Genomic DNA, 23,735 nt, shown 5'->3' with positions numbered 1-23,735 from the left:
TCGACTCTTCCAGTTCACGAAAGAAAGAAAAATGAAATCACTTTTTGTTTTTTGTCTGTGAAAATTACAGGAAGACGACATATTGCTAAATATACCAATGACAATATGTCCGTTACTTAAACAAACACTTTGTGTTTTGTAATTTTTTTGTACGAATAAATTAACTACGATAATGATTTTCCACTTTATTCCAAAAAAACGTATGAATTTGATTAAATGTAGTGTAGGTATGAGATGTGGTATAATTAAAATCTCCGTTCATGCAAAGTTAATGCAAACGCCCGAAATTGGATTTCTACCTGATTTTTTTAACAATTTTGCATGACATCTTATATTCAATCATCAAAAAATAAAAAAAACAAAATTCAAGAGCTTTATTATCGTTGAAATGAAAATTTGGGCGCAAACTGGACAATGACGACACCAAAATAAATTATGATACTTTAATTGAACTTCGACATAAATTTCACTCCTACGTATAGCAACAATCACGGGTACATGAAGCATCAAATTATGTTATTTCAATTGTATAGTTTTTGGTGAAACTTTCGATGCTAATGTGTCAAATAGGGCTATTCTTTATGTGCCACTAGAAAGATTTCTTTGACTGAAGATTTCAATGTTGTATGCTATACGTACTCGCTCCCTGCACAAATAAAAACCGATAAATTTCAATTTCTATTCTTAAGAATTAGAAATGCTTTTTTTGAAAATTTTGAATTAAGTCATTTACCACATGTTCTTAGCTACTTGAGCACAAATATTAACAACTTTAGAATTATATACTAGTTAATTATCCACGCTAATAAAAGCATTATATTTACAAATATTCGTAGTTATATAGTTACATTGATTATTACTTACACATTTCTAAACTTATCATAGAATTAAAACACTAATTTTCTTTCACTTTAGTTAGGTTAGTTCAAAAAATTTTCTTTCTTTTGCTGGGTAGCTCATGGATTTAAATTCATTCCTTAATTTAAGCAAGAGAGCTCTGTTTAGTGTTTATTAGAGCAAAGAATGTAGATCTTCTAGGTTAGTAGAGTCCTGAGAAGAACTGTTGATGTTGACGTTGACTGACGTTTCAACAACCTTCTTAGGTGGTCATCTTAAGGTTCCTGTAACATGTAACGATACTCCCGGCTTGGGTTTAAACCATTCGCTTTAGAATGAGGAATGTCAACATAAAAGTTCTTTGACTTGACATCGGAAGCTGTTACAAAGACAAAATCCATAAAAGAGCAATATTTCACAATACAACAGGACTTGTACGTAATATATGATAAGAATTCAAATCATTCATTGTAATCTACTACTTTGATGAGAAAATAACCTTGAGTACACCCTTCAAAAAAGCTACTCATCACAGCAGCTTTAAGAGCAATCGACACACCTCTTTTATAAGCTACGCGCCGCTTTGTAACCACGCCAATAAGTTTAATTATATGGTAAACTATATAAGAGAGATTATTTTGGAATTCATATAACAGTTTGAATCATTGAAAGTGAGATGCAGTTCTTATTATATCAAGTGTTGTTTTCAATTCTTATTGTAACGGTAAGTTAATGAAAGTTTTAAATGAGTTTGTACAAATAAAAACAATAACACAACATAACAGACTTAAGTAGTATACATGCTGATTTTTTTTAAATGTTATCTACAGTGAACGTTAGGTATATCAAAAATTTAGCGTACACCTTTAACTTCGTTTAAAATATTGTATTTTTAACAAAATTAACGAAAATGCGCATGGTGTTATCAATGAGCTTCTTCGTTAAGAAACATTTGATATACAATGTACAAATCAGTCACATGTTAACAAATGACGTAATGTGTGTTGTTGATCTGTACGTTTAGGTAAAAAAATGTCAGTCTCAATCAAGCCAGGCTCAGCCATGTTTGGTGTGTGGCGATGCTGTCTTGCGAATCTGGTCGTTCATGACTGGACCAGGAGACAAATATTTAAGAATAACAAACCAAGACAATGCTAATGACAAAATTGTTGATTGTGGTGGGGATTTGGAAAACAACAACTTTACAAGTAAATGATTAAATATTTTTCGCTTTACTTCGTATTGACTTAATTACGGAAACGGAAAGTTAATAATATATTATTACGAAGTGTTTTCCTCCTTCCAATGAAGTTTTCCTGTCAGGTTGGCGCAATGTCATGACAACAACAAAAAAAACAGTGGTAAAAAAGGAGCGAAGAGGTGTTGATTAAAACCTCTTTAAAAAATACTTGTGCTTACCATGTGTCCTTTATGAGGTGAAATGAAAAATTTTGTCGGCGGTTATAGTGCGAGGCTCTATCTTACTGACAAATGACATTATTGAAAAGGAATTTTTAAAGAAGTGTTTCTAAACCTTTCTTTGCCTTGAAGCTTTAGCATGCATTGCTAAGCAACCATGTTGTGATGTCCAACATTGCAATGTCACGCTGGATAATTTTAATGAGGAGAAGAAGCGACATTAGATAAACAGATATTTTTACGGGAAAATGACATGTTAATATACGATCAAGTACGATGAATGCAAATATTATGTAGTTTCTGCCAAAGAAAAAATCAAAAGCACTTGCAATATGAAGATTTATTTTAAGTTTAAGTAAGAGCAAAGCAAAAGTGAAACACAAAAAAAGTATAGGAAAACTTTTTTATTACTTTAAAGAAAGATTGATTTTCAATATAGAAACTAACTAATTGACGCCTACATAGTCCTCGTCGTTTGGCTGCTAATCCTCACGTTTTGGCTTTGACAGTTAATCTTCATTCTTTGGCAATTACCTTTTCAAACAATAAAGACATCTTTGTAAATATTACTAATTTAAGGGTAATTTTATCCATTTTTTAACTGCGGAGGGGAGAGGGTGAAACTAAAAATGCGCTTAAAAGACTTCCTCAGTTGTATGTAATCTGGTTCAAGTATGTTGCATAAAGTATTTAATGCTTCTTTGCACTCTCGTATAGTTTAGGCTCTTTGCATCGTTTTTGTTTTAGGCTCTTTGCATCCAGTTAGCAGTTTATTGTAAGATAATCAAAAAAAGTTGTTCGAATAACGAAAATCAACGTTTATAGTAACTTATTTTCATTAAATTTTTGTAATATAAACGACATTTTGCATTATATAGGCTTGCTAAAAATTGGTGAAAAATCAACCCTTCAAGAAACAAGAATTCAACTGCTGTTTGAACTTGGTGGTCAGCAGTATCATCTTTACACAAAGTCTCTGAATGAGCCTCTTCTTGCAATGGTATTTGAAAATAAGCATGATATTTTCCATTTTTTTATCATGATCATTCGTCGTTAGAATTCATATCTTTCTTTTATGTATAGCAAACAAATAAAAAATATATTAGTTTAAGTAATAATATCTCTGGGGACTTAAGCCATAAATTACTTGGCCAATTTTTGGAGACCTTGTCCTTTTAACTGTTCAATAAGTTTGAAGTACTTCCCCATTCTTCAATAGACTAAGGGGGGTCGAGGATGCTCTTTAAATGTCAAATTTCTTTATTCACTGAATGCATTCACAAGAAATATTAATAGATAATGCTAATATGTTCGGTACATGAGCTCTTTGACTTTTGAAACAAGTCTTTTAGAAAAAGGAGCAAAAATATTGAAAAATTCATCAGAGTCGACAATATCATAAAAATTTGCTCGCGTTAAGTCTTTTTTTATCCTTTTATCAAGGATATCTAAAATATCCTTGATAAAAATGTTTACGTCATACAACGAATCGTTAGAACACGTGAAAATTTCATAATAACTACAGTACATCCAGTCATGGCAAAGCCGGTACTTCAGTATACATCAAATGGCAAAGCCAGTACATCAGTATACATCCAGTAGCAAAGCCAATATATCAGTATACATCCAGTAGCAAATTCAGGGCTAATTTTTTCCAACAAAACTACTTTTCATTTTTTTAAAAAAATCAATCTTTATTCATTGTTTTTTTTTGAAAGAAGTGAACACAAAAAGACAAAAATACGTTCATTTTATGAGTAAGAAACTGGCCGACTTTGCTACTTAGTATGTGCATGATTATGATGATATTTTTAAAGTAAATGGTTTGAACCCGGGAGTATCGTTATATGTTTGTAAATGTAGATCGTCCAGGTTGGTATAGTCCTGAGAAGGACTGTTTTTGTTGTTGTTGACTGAAGTTTCGACAACCTTAGCGGTAGTCATCTTCAGAGGCAAAAAAAAATTTAAAAGATTGTTATATGATTTGCAGACCTCAAGTACAGCTGCATCATTGACAGACAACAGCAATCTTTGGGCACCTGAAAGATTGCTTTATGAGCATCAGCTATTTACTGTATTTCAATCCGTAAAATTCAGAGGATATTATCTATCCTGTGATGGAAAAGGAGTTGTTCGCTTACAGCAAGTTATCAACGTCGCTTATCGCTCACCTGAGCAGCTTTTTATCACCATTGATCCAGGTGAGCTGGTTTTTATGATGTCATCAATGAAAGTGTTAGAGCTTAGTAATATATTTATAGATATGAAGATACTTTAGCAAAAAATTAATATTTTTATGCGAAGAGTTTGGTAAGATAATAGCTTAATCACTATTTTACTTAGGAGGCATAAAGGAATTTGTCAGTGTACTTAATATAGTCAGTAGCCGGCTATTTTAAAAAGACCACACTGTAATCTTATGGTTGATTGCAAAATGAATAATTATAACTGCAAGCGTTAAGTCAGACAAGAACGTTAGTTTTTCATGAGTGCCGCATCTTGTGTATATGCATCTAAGCCATTGATATTTGAAAGAAAGTAAACTAAACTGTGCAATCAATGTCACACGTGATTTCAAATTTGTTCGTTTTTAAAACTATTTAGGGAATGCTATAAGAGCTATAAGTTTTCGCGGGAGTCGTCGTAAACGTGAAATTTCAGAAAATGAAGAGAGTTTTGACAGATTCGATGCATCTCCAGGTCGAAAAAAATTTCAACTTTGGAAAAAACGCAGACGAACACCTCCTACAAAAGAACCATCCACAGTCGGCTCAGTTATGCGAACATTTAAACTACCAACGAACATTACTTTTGTGTTGTGTTTCTGGCTTAGAACAACAGACAGGTTTGCCCAACTTATCTCTATTTCAGAGGAGCGAACGAGATTTCAGATTGTGGTAAAGAAGATAAAGAATCCTCGCTATCACTACTGGTACCGTAGACACCCTTATTATGCTCATCATTATCCTCGTTATATTTATAAACGGTTCAAAAAGACAATAAAGACAAACGAAACTATTGTCAACGTCACTATTTTGGAGCAAAAGTTACACATTGAGATTGGATACAGTCGGAGATCATGGTAGGCTGGAAAGTTTTAAAATATTAAGTATATTATCAAACAGCTATCTCGTTAAGCGTTAGCCAAATATCTCTAAGTTAATCAATAAATGTGCTATTTTGGATTAAACGTTCCTTTCCATTATAAATTGTATTCTCAAGCGTTATGTCTTGTGAGGAAACGCAAAATTTAAAGGAAAAGTAGTTTAACCGAGTTAATCATGAATCATCAACACTGACTTTAAAGATGACTATCACTAAGGTTATTATTGAAATCTCTGTAAACATCAACACCAACAGTCCTTCTCGGGACTCGACTAACTTGGACAATCTACATTTAAAAAGTTGTAACGATACTCCGTTGTTCAAATCATTCACTTAGTTTAAAGTAACAAAAAACAGATCACTATGAAAAAACTGTTTTTTGTTATAAATGCACATAGCAAAAGGTGTTGTTTTTGTTGCAATAATTTTTCCTTGCAAAAAGTATGATGTACCACGTATTTGTCAAACTTCAAGTTTTCAAATACTTAATTTCAAATACTACATTTGCTTTTACAATATTTTTTCCACTTGCAAGATAACATATCGTGTTTCTTGGAAATTTTCTCCCAAAATTCTGGCAAATGCTTTGTAAGTTATTTTTAAGGCAAGATACGTTGCAAATACATGATTAAAATAGAGAATGAAACCAATATTGCTCTCTCAAATTATCATCCATTTTGTGCTACAAGTGAATGAGTTCACAAGGCAAGACTAGTGATGAAAATAAGGTGCATGTAAATGTTATGTATACGCTGAGCATTGCCTTACTTAACAGTGGTTTTCGTAAATATCTCTCAATTCGCCAACGTTTTTGTAATGGTTGCTTCTTTAGGACTCTACCAAACATGGACATTGCTGACGGACAATATCGCCACATTTGCATATCTCTTAACGAGCAAAACTCGCTTCAAGTTTATAGAAACAGCGAAGTTATTCTGAATGAAACGGTTTTTGGTCTTGTCTTCGATTTTGGAAACAATACCAGCAAAAGGAACCTTACTGAAAGGAGTGGAATTCTCACGTTAGGACTGGTACAAGGAATTTCGATGCAAAACTTTCAAGGAAGTTTGGTACAAGTAAATCTTTGGGATCAGTATCCTCCATTTCGTATCAGGAGAATCGCAACAAACTGCGCATGCGGCGGAGGAAGTTTGGTGAGCTGGTCTGAAATTCTTAGTGCAACAATGGTAGATGATGTAGATATAGATTTTCAAACTCAATGTCCGTCATTACAAGGTTACGACTATAATACTCTAATACAAAATAGATTGATATAAAATAACAAAATTTGTTATAAAAAACATAAATTGATTCCTGAAATAAAAAAAAGCGATTGCTTGATTTTTTGTGGTAACAAAAGCTACAACGTATTGCTATTAGTTTGAACTTGCTCCTTGTTTCAAAGATCTTTCGGGAAGAAGAAGTTTCAATAAGATGGGCGCTCGATGTTCATCGTGCCGTTAAAATCTTCCTTTTATTGGAACAATTTTTCACACTGAAATGTTCACTTGTAAGTCGTAGAAAGCTTCGGAAATATTTTGTCATGAAAATTGAATGAAATTACATTTGGAATCTGCTAGAAATCAAATTATTTCTCAGGATGTTGTCAATCATAACATTTTGAAAAATTTAACCATATGATACTCGGTGTTTGCCTTAAACTATTGTGTGAACAACAAACTTTTGAGCTATGTTATTATAGTTATTATATATTACTTTGGTGATTGATAAATGTGTTTTTGTAGTCGACAAATTGAAGAGGATTCGCTGACCGTATGCTTGATTTTTACGTAGCTATATTGCATTTCTTTATTGTGTGTTTTTAAATCTGGCTATAATCTTATCTTAATATGTTGACTGTTAGGTAAATATCACTGTCATTTTGATGCATATGAATTATAATGATAGTGCAAATGGCAAACACATTAAAAGATAGCAAAGAATTAAATCACTCCTCTCTGCCAATCACCAACTCGTTTCTTTCTATATAGTCTTAATTAAAATAACGTGTTTCCTGACAACACATACAGCAGTAATATCTTGACATTGTCATTTGTTATGGTTACATAGAGTACATTTTTTGATCTCAAGCACTTTGTCTAAGTTCGAGGCATTATGTCTGCATCTCTCCTTGTTGAAAATCTCTTGAGAATTTAATTAATCAATAGCCACAGCTAGAGTCTTTGTTTTGCACGCGTGTTTTTTAATTTATTGCAGCTGGAAATTTCGAGCACAAAAGTGTCAGGTAAAGTTAGCGTACTTGATATCAATGACGTATAAATTTGTCGATGTTTATATTTATTTTCATGCATTGCATGAAAATATGTTGGGCAAACTCATCATTTGCGAAAAAAGGCCGTTTTAATTTCGCACAATTTTGTGTTCTTAATCAATAATAAAATCAACTTTAATAAGATATAAATCTTAGATTTGGCAGTCGCCACAAAACGCAGGTGAAAATAGTTCCTTTCCCTCCTATATAAACATAAAAGACAATTTTCGCACATAAAAAAAGTTTGTGCCCACGCAAGAAGACGCGTCAGTTTAATTTTCTTGACATATACTTTAATTGCCTGTACGTTCTCTTAAACTTTATAAAATTAGCAAATTTCAAGAACATTTGAGGCTTGAAGAATAGCAGTTTTTCAAGCGAGTTGACTCACATTTTCCTGCAAATCAAATTGATACCTTTATACCTCAATCGACAAGAATCATGACAACATCAAGTTATATCATTGGAACAATTTTAGCACTCGTCATCTTCTTTGGCATTTGTGGAAATATTTTGGTGATAATGTTGGTGAAAAGGGAAAAACGATTGGTACGAAGCAATTATTACTATCTGGTCTTTATTCTTGCTGTTTATGACGCGTTACATTTACTTACAGCCGTTCGCATCAATTTAAGCAACTTGTCTAATAACTGGCCATTACGACAAACATATGTATGTAAAATATGGCAGTTCTGTGAGTTGTTTTTCTGTTCAGGTGGTATTCAAACGATGGTTTTAATATGTGTTTTACGTTATCTCGCTGTTTTACATCCTTTGAAAGCTACAATATCACGCAAGAACTTAAAAAGGATAATTCTTTGTTCAAATATGATTATGGCAGTATTCCTAGTACCTTTCGTTTTCGCGTTTAAATACAGTAAATCACGAGGCTGTTATACCCACTGGCCAAATAAAACGCTTGGGTTGGTTTATACAGCTATATCCATATGTATCCATTACATCACTCCAGTTTTGTTAATGTTTGTATTGTATTTTAAAATCTATCATACGTTGGTACGACAAACCAAAACAATGATAGCTTATCGTAAGAACGAAACTGGTGAAAGAAAAAAAGATAAATCATTTGATTCATTCGAAAGAGTGCGTCACTCCAGAAACACGAGAATTTTCGTCACAAGTCTTGTCACCGTTTGTGCATTCACATTATCTGCACTTCCATTTGAAGTATGGTGGTATTCAACTACAAATAATTTGAAAGTTTTTAGTTATTTTAACAAAGGCGCCTTTTTCATCCTTTACGTAATCGGCTCCTCAGCAGTGAATCCTTACATTTACGGAATGCTGGATAAAAAACTTATTGGGATTTTTAAACAAAATAGAAATAAAAAGCCTGCAAAAAATCAACTTGCTAAGATTGACATCGTATGAAAATAAGAATTTTACAGATGACAGAAATAAAATAGAGGATTGGATGAAAACACTCAAAAAAAAACAATATCTGATAAAATGAAGATCCATTTGGAAAGCAGTCCTTTAGAAAAATAACTATATTTTCCAATGATACTGAAAATTAAGCCTTAATACTTTAGGAATATATGGCCTTGACTTTTCATATAGAGGTGTTGAAGTGCTTAGTAAAGTGGTGTCGATAGCTCGATAAATCATGTATACATCTTTTTTGGAAGCATGGTTCTTATAAGAATTAAAACATTCATTTATGAACGTCCCCCTCACTAATCGAACTGGTGACGCCACTGGTTTGGTCAGACTTACATCTTATCCATAGAATCATGCTTATTCTATAATGCGTAACTATTACAAATCCATATAGATACTATCTTTATTTGTGTATAAAAACAATGGATTTTTTAGCCTTATGCATAATTCATTCATTTAATGTAATAGATAGAATAGTCAAAATGTCAAAGGAACATCGTCGCCTATTTTTTGTCTGAAATAAACTAAAATTCTCATGCAATAAATAATATTAATAGAAGACTGCTATCTTTTCATGTCCTAATTGATAATTTCTCAGATACACCTTCATGCTATATTTACCGCTGCCCAGAGGCTGTTAGCCATCAGGCGGTCACCCTCTGATAATTCTAAGGCAGGGGTCTCCAAACTTTACAGCCAGAGGGCCACATGAACTTTCATCCAGCATGTTGAGGGCCGACGAACCGTATACCGCTGGTCAAAGAGCGAATGCTTAAATAAAACGAAGTACATAACGAAGAATACGAAGTACATCATGAAGTACATTACGAAGAACATCATGAAGAAGTATTTTACACTCCACTCTTCTTGAAATCGCCGACATTCATCATCTATTTTTCATTTTCTTTTATCGGCCATTATGAAGCATTGAAATATAAAAAATTTCCACGTTATCCTTCAGCTTTTTAAATTTCGCAATGTGCTTGAAACGGAAGTAGGAAGTTGGGACAAAAATTGATGTAAGCCACTCTTGCTAGTTGGCTTGAGTCATAACGTGAACTTTCTGCACAAAGTTTATTTTGTTTAATAATATTTTGTTTTTCTTAAATGTCTCTGCGGGCCGGATTGAGAGGCCCAACGGGCCGTAGTTTGGAGACCCCTGTTCTAAGGCATAAATTGTTATACATATCGTCACATACCACATTATTATACATCCCCTCCCCCGGGCGAAAGAGAGGATGCGCCCGCGATGCATTATGGTCAGTGTAGTGGATAAAATTGCAATTATTCAACTATTCCGAATTACTGTTCATTCATCCCAAAGATTTATGTTTTAAAATGTGGAAAGATAAGAAAATTATCGGAGATTGACAATGTGTAATTATAACTGGCATTATGTCGAAATTAGAGAGTCAACAAAACACAATGTACGTGTTTGTATGAGTTCATGCAACACAATTGATCGCTGAATCGGAAAACTTTTTTCTGCACTCGTCCAAAGCAAGTATGTATTCTTCTTTTCTTATTTATTTTTATTATTTTAACTGTTTTCGTATTTTGACTGTAATGAAATTTGACTTTTGAGTTAAGCATCTGAATTAACTACAACCATTTCTTGAGAGTGTATAATGCAAGATGTTTGCAAGCAGAATACAGGAAATGGATAGGACATTGTGACAAAGTTGTGCTAAGATTTAACTGCTGCTCATTCAATTTAATTCTTCTAAATCTAACACAATCATTGAAGCACTTATGACTGTTTGCCTGTTTCCTTTGAAATTTATTTAATGTTGAGATGATAAATGTAGACATTTGTGTGATGTCATGCCAAGAGTTAGCATGGACAAAAAAAATAGTTGGAGAGGGCAGCAGAAAATTCTAAATTTAAACAGCTGGAATGGTAAAAGTGAAATCATTTGTCGCATCCAAACCAATCTTCACCATCATTATCTTTGCATATTTTGCAAACACCAGTATTTTGTCTACAGCAAAACAAAGAAATGAATTCAAAATGAATTTAAATTTCTCGTGCACAGTATAATGCTTTAAAGACTGGTGGAAACCTACTCATGAATGTCATCATAGCAAGAGCCAAATATGAGTGATATTAATTTCTCTCTGTCTGTAATTCCATTTTAAAATATCAGTTTAAGCTTGAATTTTCACAAATACACCTCCTTGCAAACTGTGAAAAAAAATTGTGAAAATTATTGTACGTAAATAACCAGCAGTATACATTTATATATATTTCTATACATTATGATTTGTGGGCATGATTTGCATTGTGTAGAATTCTAGTGCAAGAAATGAGCAATGTATAAATTAATAAAATGAATTGCTGAATGTCTGTGGGAGTGCTCACTTGCAAGGCAAATGATTACACCACAATTAAAGCTGTCCTGCTTTGCAAAATGTAATGGCTCGATACATGGGCAAAATTGAAAATGCCGACCAGTTTTCATGTCAGCTAATTCACTAAAAAAATTCAGTATCAGCATTATAAGGATTGCTTTTTATCAAACTTTATACATTTTTGTTTTTTTATTGTTACACTTTTTAGGTATTTTCTTTAAAAAGTCAACTAATGTCAGGAAAAAGAGTTTGGTCTTTGGATACATTGAAGAGCTCTTTTTGGACTTGTAAGTTTGTTTTTACTGAATCGCAGAGTTGTAAAGAAAGGTACACTTCGCAGAATAGGTTTTTTGTCAATTACAATCATAGCCATGCTTGAAAACTTCCACTCAAAGCTTCCACTTGAATAAATGAAGATCATGAAGAAAAACAAGCATTAAAGCGACGAAGAATTTATAGCTACTGTCTTTTAATGTCATATACTTTGTATAGATGTCTGTATCCGGAGAACGGTAACCAATGCTCAGCACAGCAGCTTCTGTGCCATCCTTTTATCTCTCCAAATCCCATGTCGCGCGTCTTAAGCAATAACATCACTTCAGATAAGCTTGACGCTGAAAAAGATCACGGTAGAAATGAAAATGGCTGTGATGATGAAGACGAGTCTCCTGATTTGATGCCTATTCCTTTCGTTAACGCTGCGAGAAATTCAAGAGTTCGAAATGTATTTGAGGTGTTGCAAATGCTTGGAGAATGGATGGTTTGCTTCAGTTGTGAAGGTAACTTTTTATTACATACATCGTTTAAACAGACGATAATTTGGTCATTTGAAGGAAATTTTGTACTTGATTTGGAAATGCTTTATATACGCTTAGGTATGTAATGAAATGGACGGCTGTCTCTATGTGATCAAAAGAATTCCTTTGAATCCGAAAAGGTTCTGTTCGAGAGGAGAAGTTCCTTTCTAGATTGAATCATGAAAATATTGTAAGGTAAAAATATATTTACTATCCAAAATGAAGCAAAATTTTATCACATAAGGGTTGAAAGCGAGATTCAATTTAGACGATACAAATTGCTTGGCTTATTAAATGTTACCTTTGTAAAAACTGTTATAAAAAAGTAGATAATCTCTTTTTTTCATGAAGCCCATGGATGGTTATGTTCATGACGAGATAGTTATATTGTATAAGGAGCCTCTCGTTCATCACGAGAGAGTTATGAGAAAGTTTTATTGTAAAACGTAACATGTAAAAAACGTATCGTTAAAGAGGCAGAAGTTTTTTGAACTTTTGTAGTATCCTTGGATGCTCTAGTTTCTATTATAAGATAAACAAAAAGATAAAATTAAAAAGCAAAAAAGCCCGTTTTCGGTCCATGCTTCCCGATACCTTCTTTAAGCGTAAGGCACTAGAACGCCGCATGTTAACGTTTCGGTAGGAGATTTCGGCCCCTCCACGCTATCCTACTTGGGAGATGCCAATAGCAAGCTTCCGCCCATCAGGCGCCGCATGTAACGTTTCGGTAGGAGATTTCGGCCCCTCCACGCTATCCTACTTGGGAGATGCCAATAGCAAGCTTCCGCCCATCAGACCCCGAGATCACCTGCGATAGGCTTTGCTCGGGGTACGCAGGGAGAGTGCGGTGACATCTACTATATGAAGTTTTAGATTTATATATATATACATAAATTCAAAGGCTTACGAAAGTTGTGGTATTATTAAAGTCACTACTGCGCATGCCCAGATGATTTCTTTAATAATTTGCGACTAAGTGAGCTAATTGCCACAAATGTAGTGCAAGTACATATAGTTAGTCATTGCCATGACTATGAACATTTAGTCGAGTGGACTGTGCATGCTAGAGCGCATGCACAGATGATTCCTCTATTAAATTGTTACTAAGCATGCTATTTACTTCAAAATTGGTTCTAGTAGATGCAATTGGTCGTTGCCATGACCATGAACTTGGACAGTTAATTAATACGACCGCGCATGCTTAAGCCGACTGCGCATGCGCAAATAATTTTTCCTAAAAATTTATGTCTGAGCGAGCTATTTATTCCATAATCGATACTAGTACATACAGTTGGTCGTTCTTAATTTATTTGTGACCGAGCGAGCTCTGAAACTGGTGCTTGTATATGCACTTAGCAAATTTTTAATCATATATTTTTTGGCATGCTCTTTGTCTTCTCAAGCTTGTTTTGACAAATGCATATCAAATTCATTAACACTTTGTTAAGCCACTCGTAATTTCTGTGACAATGTCAGAGATGTTTTCTTTTTCTCCATAACTTTGTATCTGCATATTTTGTGCATAAACAATGCTCTAATATTTATGACAGATGTTATAATTTGTGGACTGAGGTAGAAGAAATACTTGAAAATGAAATTCTAAACAGTTAAACAAAATTGGTTCGTAAACCACTTCCGGTACGGTATCTTATTTGCATGGTTTTGCAATAAGCAATTATGTCAAATTAGGTGTTACTCAAATTTCCCACTAATGTATGAAACCGTAAACTTGCTAAAATTTATTCAACTACCAGGAGACCATAAGTGGGTGACTTTAGCACTTGGAAGGGCGTGAGAATTGAACTAAATGAAAAAATATGCTGTGGTGTCACTACAATAAATTAGAAACAACACCACAAAAGAATTAATTTGTCTCATATAAGAGAAAACTTATATAATAATTCTAATACAAAAGTAATGTAATTATCAGTATTCAAACCATATTTTGTACTTGTTAGTTACATTATTTGTCAGCTTTATAGGAGTGATAAGCTAACAAAACTGAACAAAACAAGATTTTGTAATTTATGCATACATGTAACAAAGTCGATAGCTTTCTATGAAAAATTTCTTATCAGCAAAAAATAAGTAAACAAGCAAAAATAACTAAACCGCTATAAAACAAAGAAAGTAAAAAACTCAAGTGTCACATTCAGGTTGTGCGGAAGTAAAGAGTGAGACCGTTATCGGGTTGAGGAACTTGACATAAGTTATCAAATAATGTGTCGACGCCATATTGATTTTGAGGCCCATATGTGGTGTCATGAGATGACTTACACATGCCGTGTCCAATATTTAGAGTAGTGTAACAGTCGCAGTTATCATCATCCAGTAGAATAGACTTCATTCCATTTTGTTTACGATACATAAACGAATCTTGATCGACCTTTGGTTTTTTCCCAGACAGCACTTTCGGATTCCAAGATTTATTATTCAATATTTTTCCCGCCGGCGTTTGTTGATGGTCATGAAATGCTTGCCAAACAGCGTGAGCTGTAGGATTTTTGGAATCAAACTTCCATTTGTAAACATTGCCTGCAGAATCTACACCTAGCAATTCGGTAAGGTCTTCCTGAGCCCACTGTGGTAACCTGCCAAAACAATAATGATCACGAGGACTACACGTTCCATATGCATACCCAAGCACGTCGTTTTCGTTTGAAGGCCACTTGGCGTTTGCAGACCACCACCAGAAAGCCAACCAATCACCACCATACATACAAAGGCTCATGGGACGTGAGGCAGCAAAATACAAAACAAGGCCTACAGTTGGACGTGGAGTATTACAATTTTCATCATAGAGCTCTTCCACACCAAATCTATAAAATGTAGAAATGACATTTTTGCAACGTTGAAAAGAATTTCCCAAAAATCTTTGTTTGTTCGCCTGTTTGTTTGTTTGTTAGCCTGTTTGTTTGTTTGTTCGCCTGTTGGTTTGTTTATTTGCTCGCCCGTTTGTTTGTTTCTTTGTTCGCCTGTTTGTTTGTTCTCCTGTTTGTTTGTTTGTTTGAACTGAACATAACAAAAACTTGCACACCTGTTTATTGGACCGAATGATGTACTAAAGCCAGAATGACACATTCCGTGACCCAAACTAAGGGAAGACAGACAGTCGCAGTTATCGTCGTCAAGTAGTAACGACTTCACTCCCTGTTGCTCACGATACATAAATGAATCTTGGTCCTGAAATAAAAAAGAGAATAGCATTGCATAAATTGAGATGGAAAGTTTGGAAATTGACCAATTTTGTGCTTACTAAAAGTCAAAGAAATTGACCAAATATCAAGCGATATTTGGCAGATACAGGTACACTAACATGTATGTTTACTGCGTAATTAACCAGTAACTATTGGTTTTCCTCATCAAGTCACACAGTCAGTGTACATAAAATTTCAGGACAGAGCTTCAATTCAAGTAAAAAAAATAGAAAATATTTCAACATGGCGAGGGTTTTCTGATATTTGTCAAATTGTCAGGCCAAAAGAAATATCTCTCATTGTAGAGGAGGGCTCATTATACGAAATTATGTTATGCTGTGAAATGCCAACCAAATTGCCCATAAAATAAAATACTCTCCTGATATTTCTAATTTCGTCCTTAAACACAGGCACAAAAATGCCAATGTGGATATCAGTGCACTGTATCATAGAAGAAAATCATGAAATTTTGTCAACTTTACGCGTGCACTTTTTTCAAGTTCAAATTTCCCGCATTGTTTCTTTACTCACCTTTCTATGTACTCACCTTTTTCGGTTTTAAACCGTTCATAACTTGAGGATTCCAAGCTTTGTTGTTCTTAATTTTGCCCACCATGGTTACTTTGTGATCATGAAATGCGAGCCAGGCAGCATGGGATGTAGGATTTTTAGCCTCGAACTTCCACAAATATTTTGTGCCAGCGGAATCGACTGCCAACAGATGCGTAAAATCCTCCATGGTCCACTTTGGTAGACGCTGAAAACAATAACTATCTTCTTTCTTACAATGTCCATATTCATAAGCAAGTACATCTTTCTCTGTTTTATTCCAGGAAATATCTTTAGTCCACCACCAGAATGGTGTCCACTCCATACCGAAGTCTACGAAAGACATTTCTGTGCGATAGTACAAACTGAGTCCATTTGAAGTTTGAGGCACGCCACAAGTAGGATCATACAGCTTATCGACACCAAGACCCTTTGGAATGCCAGAGTTACCACCGCACATTGATGTACCAATATTCAAGGTAGATAAACAGTCACAATTATCGTCATCAAGAAGAATTGACTTTGTCTTTTCTTGAAGACGATACATAAATGAATCTTGGTTTATATTGTTTGACTTTCCCTTTAAAATTTTAGGGTTCCAAGGATGAGAGTTTTTGACAACCCCTACACCAGTCTCTGTATGATCATGAAATGCTCTCCAGGCTGCATGAGAGGTGGGATTTGTTGAGTTAAAATGCCACAGGTATACATTATCAGCATTGTCCATTGCTAAAAGTTCAGTTTTGTCTTCATAGGCCCAGGCTGGCAAACGTTGAAAACAGAACGCTTCACTGCAATTCAGAAAGAAAATAAACGATAAAAATCTATCTTCGACGCGAAGAATTTCGTTTGTTTACAACAAAAAGCAAAATTTAAAAATTATTTCAAAATGAGAGAAAGAGACGATAAACATGAATTAAGACATAAGAAAAATTGTAGTCTGCTGCTGGAAAATTCTTTAAAACAAATAAATAATGTTTTCCAGTTAAAACAATTTAAACCTAAAGGGTGCCTGTAGGAAAACTTTGCTGTTTGTAAAACTTTTTTTTACTATATGTTTGTAAATGATGATCGTCCAGGTGAATAAAGTCCTGAGAAGGACTGTTTTTGTTGTTGTTGACTCAACAACAACAAACAAAACAGTCCTTCTCAGGACTATACCAATCTGGACGATCTACATTTACAAACATGTAACGACAACCTTTGCGGTAGTTATTATCAGAGTCAAAAAAAAATATTTTTTTTCTTTTTTTTTTTTGACTCTGAAGATGACCAATAAATTGACCACGTGCAGCTCAATGTAAAATCTAAACTTTAATTCTGCAACTATTTTGGCTATTTGTAGCTATGAAAAGGAAAAGTTAAATCAGAAGAAAGTAACGAAGAAAAAACAAACACAGTAACAACACCAAGACAGAAAGGTATGTACTGTTACGAAATAGCTTCATTTTCGAGGTTGTCTGGAAAAACAGAAAATGTGCGAATGTATTAAAAGATTTAAAGCAGCAAAATGTTTCAAATGCAAAGAAAGGAAACATTGCTTTGTAATTTGTATTTGTTGTGTTTACCTATTGCTACAGGTTCCATAAGGATGTGCAAGAACATCAGTGGAAGCACTTTTAGGCCATGTGGCACCAGATGTAAACCACCAAAAGCCTTTCCAAGATTTACCATATTTGGTGGCATTTCTTTGTCCACGTGACCTGAAATACAACGTCAACCCCTTTGAAATTGAGGGATAATGTGTAGTGTCGTTGAGATAGTCTACTCCCAATCCTTGCTTATATAAAGCATGTCCCATGCTCAGGGTGTTGTAATGGTCACCATTATCGTCATCTAACAACACTGTTTTGTATCCTTTTGCATCGCGATATAAAAAAGAATCTTGGTTCAATTTTGGAGGCTGACCAACCAACGTCTTGGGGTTCCATGATTTGGAATTCTTTATCTAAGTTAAAAATAGCATGTAATTGCATAAAAAGATTTACTAGGTTCAATTTTATACAAGCAAGTTTTTTATTACAATGAACAGTTCATAGTAGACATAGCTTCTACAGAGCCTGTTTTTCCATCAATGAAAATTTGAGACCTCGTGAAAATATTTTTTCCGCACGGACCTCCCATACGGTAAATAACATTTATTTTTTATTTTTATTATGAAAATTCGCGTTGTAAAATGGCCGATGGCCCGATGCAACTTGATGCTGAGACTAAAATTGGATTGTATTCTACTACATCGTATAGGAACTCCATCCGATACAAAAGCAATCCGGTATAGTGCAAACGGGGTCTTAGTGCAAGGATTGATTAGTGAAATATTTTAATAACGTGCTTTTGAACATCTCCTTCCAACAAAATCGAACCAAGTAATTTAGTTGATCATCTTCAACACTTAACTGTTAGCGAATTGTACAACTAGAGGAATAATAGTTACAGACAATTAGAAGAAAAATTCTGCCATTCACTTATGTGAAATTATCACCTCGCCGCTTGTATGATCATGAAAGGCAAGCCAAGCTGCATGCGCTGTTGGATTAGAAGAATCAAAACTCCATTGATAGACAGTCCCTCGTGAATCAATTGCGAGAAGTTCTGTTTGATTTTCTTGAGTCCAACTTGGTAGCCTCTGAAAGCAATAATGATCATATTTGGAACACGTGCCGTAACAATCCTGCAGCACGTCTTTCACGTGCACAGGCCATGGAGCTCCAGGTGTCCACCACCAAAATGCTTCCCAATCCCCTCCAAAGTCGGACAGAAATATCTTTTTTTCTTGGCGGAAGTACAAAGACAATCCAATAGTTGGTCGAGGTCCGTTACATCCGGGATCGTAAAGGGCATCGACTCCAATCTCTTTTCCAAATTTACTGTTATGTCCTGAAAATAAATCAAAATATTTAAAGTTATTTTATGAAATTAATGCAAGTTTAAAAAACCAATCATTGACAGAAAAAGCGCATTCTACATTTGGCTTGTCAGTTGACGTGAAATGCTAAAACAAAATGTACAATAAGATCTTTTCATATTGCATTTGCTTCGGAATATTCTCTTGGCTGTGGTGACGTACGAAGAATGCACAAATTTTTCTCTGGCCATGGCTCGTTTTCGTGCACTTGTTAGTATCTTGTTTAATGGAAATAGTAATACATTTTCATTAACTTTATAACATATTATCCTTCAACATAAAACAAAAACAACAAAAATTTGTTGTGGCTGCCCTTTATGTGTGTAGATAGGCGACAGGTAAAATAAAATAATCTAATATTCTCCTCCATCTTGTAAAGATCTTTGCTGTGCTAATTTATACAAGTTTTAAATGGCTGTCACAACAAAGCAAAGTTTTGTGGTAAATATAAAACTACGTATGTACAGGGTGTATCAAAAATGTAGATTCTTGAAAAAAGTTTTCTAAAACAAGGCGCACGGAGTAAGCTAAAACTTTTGATTATTCTAAGTTTTTTAACGTTCTCTGGTACAGCTACCAATGAAGTTTTTTTAAAATGCAAGATGTTTTACTTGCGAAGCTAGTCCAATGATAGCTGTCCAACGCAAGATCTTTAAAACATGGATGTTTTTGCATTTTACACTAAGTTTTATGATAACTGTTACGTTCACTGGGAATTAATTTGCTAATTTCATATTGTAATTTATTCAAATTTCCAAAAAGCATAAAATTAATTTGAAATTAGGTAATACAACTTGGTTATAAAAGCAAATTATGATTATAAGTAAAAATTATTGAGTTGGTTAAGAAAACATTGATGGACTTCAAGGGACAGGTATAAAGTACTCTGGGTTCGCCAAAGAAAGAATTTAGCAATTGTTTCAACTCATAAGCAAAGACTATTGAATTTACATTTTTAGAGCATTGTTTTCATGCTATAAAATTCTCGAGGTATAAATTCAATTTTTGATCTGTAAGGACATATTTTACATTCATCTAGCATAATTTCACCTTACAACGTGCCACCCTTAAACATGTAATTTTATTTTATCCATACCTGAACCACACATGCCATGTCCTAGACTCAACGAAGATAAACAGTCACAGTTGTCGTCATCAAGAAGAAGTGATTTCAATCCATTTTGTTCTCGATACATGAACGAATCTTGGTTGGCTTTTGGTGCGCGTCCTTCAATGACGATTGGATTCCAAGTTTTTAAGTTCAAGATCTTTAGTCAATGTAGAGAAATGTACATAAGCCAAAAATAAATTAATGCAATTTTTTAATTATGTCAACGTACATATGGTATTAAATTTTATGAGTATGTTTATTGGAAACGTATGTCTGCCTTAAAAAACACCATGGGCTTTCTAAGTTATCACAGCTTATATACACGCCCTAAAAGAATTTTCAAATATCACAGTGTTCATTTATTGAAACAATAAATGAATTTAGTTTTCAAAGGAAATTAGTTCTAATTTTCATAGAGCAATGATTACTGGATGCTGGCTTCGCCACTCTATTCATATTTTTTTGTAATAAAGCATTAATTGATCATCATAGTTTGTATGGGAATACAAACTCTTTAGAAATAAATCATGAAAAACCTTTTTTGAAGCAGTTTCCTTGTGATCGTGAAGAGCAAGCCAACACGCATGTGCCGTAGGATTAGCGGGATTAAATTTCCATAAATATATGGTACCCATCGAGTCTACTGCCAATAATTCAGTTTTGCTCTCCTGTGTCCATGATGGTAACCGCTGAAAGCAGTAGTTTTTTGTCGAACATGTGCCATAAGTGCTCTGCAAAACGTCTTTTACGCTTGCTGGCCATTTTGAGCCCACGTTCCACCACCAAAATTTAGTCCAAGTGCTAAAAACACGATCAAAACCTACCACACAATGCCAACTGATGCACAAAGCAAATAATCCTACCAATGCTCCTATAAAATAAATGTAGATATTAACTTTTACAAAACTATTATTTCTTTAGTAAAAAATAACAAATCTTATACCAGTTATAATTCACTGGTATTCGGATACGCATTTTCAAAAGAGGCAAGACAAAACAAAATTACAGTTTGCTAATCTTTAAAACTGTGCACCCTCCCCCCCTTTTTTCATCATTTGCATGAGACTAGCTGTCAGTCATAACTATTCTTTCTATTTCAGATATACATAAGATAGACATTTTAATGCTTGATTCGAAAAAAGAAATTTTGCCGTTTTGTATGAATTTTACATCAAACGGTTTTATAAACCTGCACAAAAAGTACATGCCTGCTACGTTCGTTATCTAATTTAAGTTCTCCTTACATACACTGATTACAAAACTTACTTAAAATTAATATAAAAATCCATATTATAACACACAAAAGAAAACTTTGAATTATAAAATTTCAGTCGATTAGTATAGATCGAATTAAGTCAATTTGTGTGTTCAGTGATATTGTAGTGACGTATATTTCGTGTATAAAGTATTTCATCTAGATTTATTTAATAACATCATAGGAAAGAGCCTTTTTACGTTTCACGCAACTGTTTAATTTACACCTTCATTTGCATTTCAAACCCAAATTTCATGATGATTCTACTGACAGGACAATGAAGAATTGTATATGGCAGTATATAATTTTGCACGCTAAGAGTTCACTAACAATTGTACAATTTAGTTAAAACATGACTAGTTAAATTGTTGTATTTTGCTGAGTGTATTATGATACAATTATCATATCAAAAATTAATCCATAAATTTATTCAGTGCAACACACTGTTATTATAAAGCAATATGGCAATAGTAGAAGCATTAATTAACATCATCACAGCGTACTTTTCTGTTCGTTTCTACTTACCATGAATGGTCATTATGAAAATTTCCGGATCGAGCGAAAACTTTATACTTCTCCTTAGCTTGTTCAGTGCAAAATAATGACTTAATTTGTTTGTATCTCGCAAATGGTGATTTGTATGTTTGAGAATGTCAGCTTTTGACTGGTGCATTACAAGAGTCATTGAGATGATTGTGTCGGTGCATATTTATTTATGGCTTAGCCGAACTGAAACGGAAGAAGCACAAAAGAAGTAATTTTCCCCGTGAATAGTGCAGCAAACAGACAAATAGATTGACATTCATTTTTACGACTATGTGACTAAAGCAAAAATGACTATGCAGTTTATCCAGAATAAGAATACATAAGAGGCTAACTTCTACAGAAGCTCATTTTAAATTAAATTACCTTAACAACAACACTGCATGTTGGTTAAAAATTTCGAAAGAATATTTTAGAGCTATTAGTCATTACTTCACGAACTGGATCCTTTGTGAAGTTTTTTCTATTATATATATGTATCTGTTAAAAAGTGTATTCCGACTTCACCAGGATCAGGTTTGGCCATGATGCACAATAAAAAAGAGAGTGTTCTGTTGTTGAAGCCAAGTGAGCACCAGACGATGACGTGGCGAGTAAAGTAGCTACTCAGTAAATTCAAAGAGGATTTACGAAAGTCAATATTTGACGGCATCAATTTTGCAAAGATTTTGCATATAGTTGTTTTTCATTCGATAGCATTTACACATATGATTATGAAAAAGATCTTCTGTCTACCGTGGTCACAAACATGCGTGAAAATTTACAAATTTAAAAGGTTTTATATTGCATTATGCAAATTACAACTCACAAAATAGGCACTTATCAATGTTTTGATTTGAAGCATACAAAAAAGCATTTCGATTTTTAAAAATATTATTATCCATTGTCCTGTGCTTCGTGTACCAAATTAGCTATCATTACACTGGGTCTGAAAATGACCCAAGATATTTTTGAAATTTACATTAAAGCTCTAGAGCAAATAGTTACAAAATTTACACTAAATAAAGAATAATTAAGTACGTAGTATATTTTAAGCTATTTTTAGCAATTGTTGTAAATCACCAAAACAACATTTTTAATCAATGCTTATTTTGCCCTAAACCTTTCTGTGCAGAAAGTGTAATGGCTTGTACTCATCATTTCAATTGAAACATAGCAATGTTGACGGCCTCATTGCTGGCCTGCATGCCAAAAAAATAATTTAACTTTTTATTTTGATTTCGAAAAGAATTAAAGCAGACAGCTTTATTCGCATTTCAAACCCAAATTGGAAGATGATGATATTGATAGCAGAATAAAGAATTTCACATAGCAGTGTATAATTTTGCTCGCTAAGCGTTGTATTTTTACAAAACTTGATATGCAACAGGGCTAGATAAATTGTTGTGTTTTCTGTGCGTAAACGATTGAAACTAACGTATCTTTTTTCAATAAACTACACAACTTCATGTCCTCTGAGTAAATCCATATATCTCCTCTTTGCTCTTCCAATGTACCCATTGTCTCTTCTCTCTATAAGTCCGAAACATTTAAACCAGGCCTCTCTGGCTCTTTTTTTAAAACTGCACCTCTTATATTTTCATTCCTAATTTTGTCAAACTATGTTACTCCTAAAGACAACTTTGCAGCGTGTTCATCTCTGCAACCTCTTGCTGTGTCTCCTATCTTTTCCCTCGTTAAATATTGTCTCGAACCATTTGATATTGCTGGTCTCACCACTTTTTGGTAAACCATTATTGCCCTTCATTTTTTCTTCTTCTCTCTTTTCACACATTTTTGCTTCTTCTCTTTCTCTTCATCCCATTCCATGTATCTGTATATGTTTAAAGGCTCTTTTTAACATTCACTACCTCTTTTCACTGCTGATACTAAGTATATAAAAATCCGTACCTTCTTTATCTCAACTTCCTGCAGCCTCACTGTCCAATTTGAATCTAGATCTCTCTTATTAAAGCACATTTATGCTGTTTTCCAGCCAATCCAGAAGTTTTAAGA

At 33.9% G+C, this 23,735-nt stretch overlaps 2 protein-coding genes and 1 long non-coding RNA gene across 3 annotated transcripts; 2 read left to right on the top strand and 1 right to left on the bottom strand.

The window, feature by feature from the left end:
* Positions 1 to 1,504: 1,504 nt before the first annotated feature.
* On the top strand, positions 1,505 to 6,731 carry LOC124454370. Its single transcript, XM_047005181.1, has 6 exons — positions 1,505 to 1,561; positions 1,862 to 2,045; positions 3,135 to 3,256; positions 4,247 to 4,457; positions 4,861 to 5,338; positions 6,194 to 6,731. The coding sequence occupies exons 1-6, from the start codon at positions 1,514 to 1,516 to the stop codon at positions 6,636 to 6,638; spliced, it is 1,488 nt and encodes a 495-aa protein (XP_046861137.1). The 5' UTR covers positions 1,505 to 1,513; the 3' UTR covers positions 6,639 to 6,731.
* A 3,587-nt stretch (positions 6,732 to 10,318) lies between these two features.
* On the top strand, positions 10,319 to 19,209 carry LOC124455000. The gene is made up of 9 exons (XR_006951643.1): positions 10,319 to 10,535; positions 11,592 to 11,670; positions 11,876 to 12,162; positions 12,259 to 12,375; positions 14,584 to 15,486; positions 16,211 to 16,405; positions 16,521 to 16,629; positions 17,272 to 17,347; positions 17,507 to 19,209. It is a non-coding gene; the product is annotated as an uncharacterized LOC124455000 (long non-coding RNA).
* On the bottom strand, positions 14,045 to 21,862 carry LOC124454990. Its single transcript, XM_047005748.1, has 8 exons — positions 21,723 to 21,862; positions 20,479 to 20,813; positions 19,928 to 20,099; positions 18,409 to 18,803; positions 17,495 to 17,874; positions 15,925 to 16,717; positions 15,218 to 15,363; positions 14,045 to 14,999 (listed from the first exon to the last, which is right to left on the bottom strand). The coding sequence occupies exons 1-8, from the start codon at positions 21,733 to 21,735 to the stop codon at positions 14,333 to 14,335; spliced, it is 2,901 nt and encodes a 966-aa protein (XP_046861704.1). The 5' UTR covers positions 21,736 to 21,862; the 3' UTR covers positions 14,045 to 14,332.
* Positions 21,863 to 23,735: the final 1,873 nt, after the last annotated feature.

The sequence above is a fragment of the Xenia sp. Carnegie-2017 genome, unplaced genomic scaffold, assembly GCF_021976095.1.
Source record: "Xenia sp. Carnegie-2017 unplaced genomic scaffold, XeniaSp_v1 HiC_scaffold_3, whole genome shotgun sequence".
Taxonomy (NCBI): domain Eukaryota; kingdom Metazoa; phylum Cnidaria; class Anthozoa; order Malacalcyonacea; family Xeniidae; genus Xenia; species Xenia sp. Carnegie-2017.
Note: the sequence above shows the minus strand (reverse complement) of the source record. Positions and strands in the feature narration are given on the sequence as shown.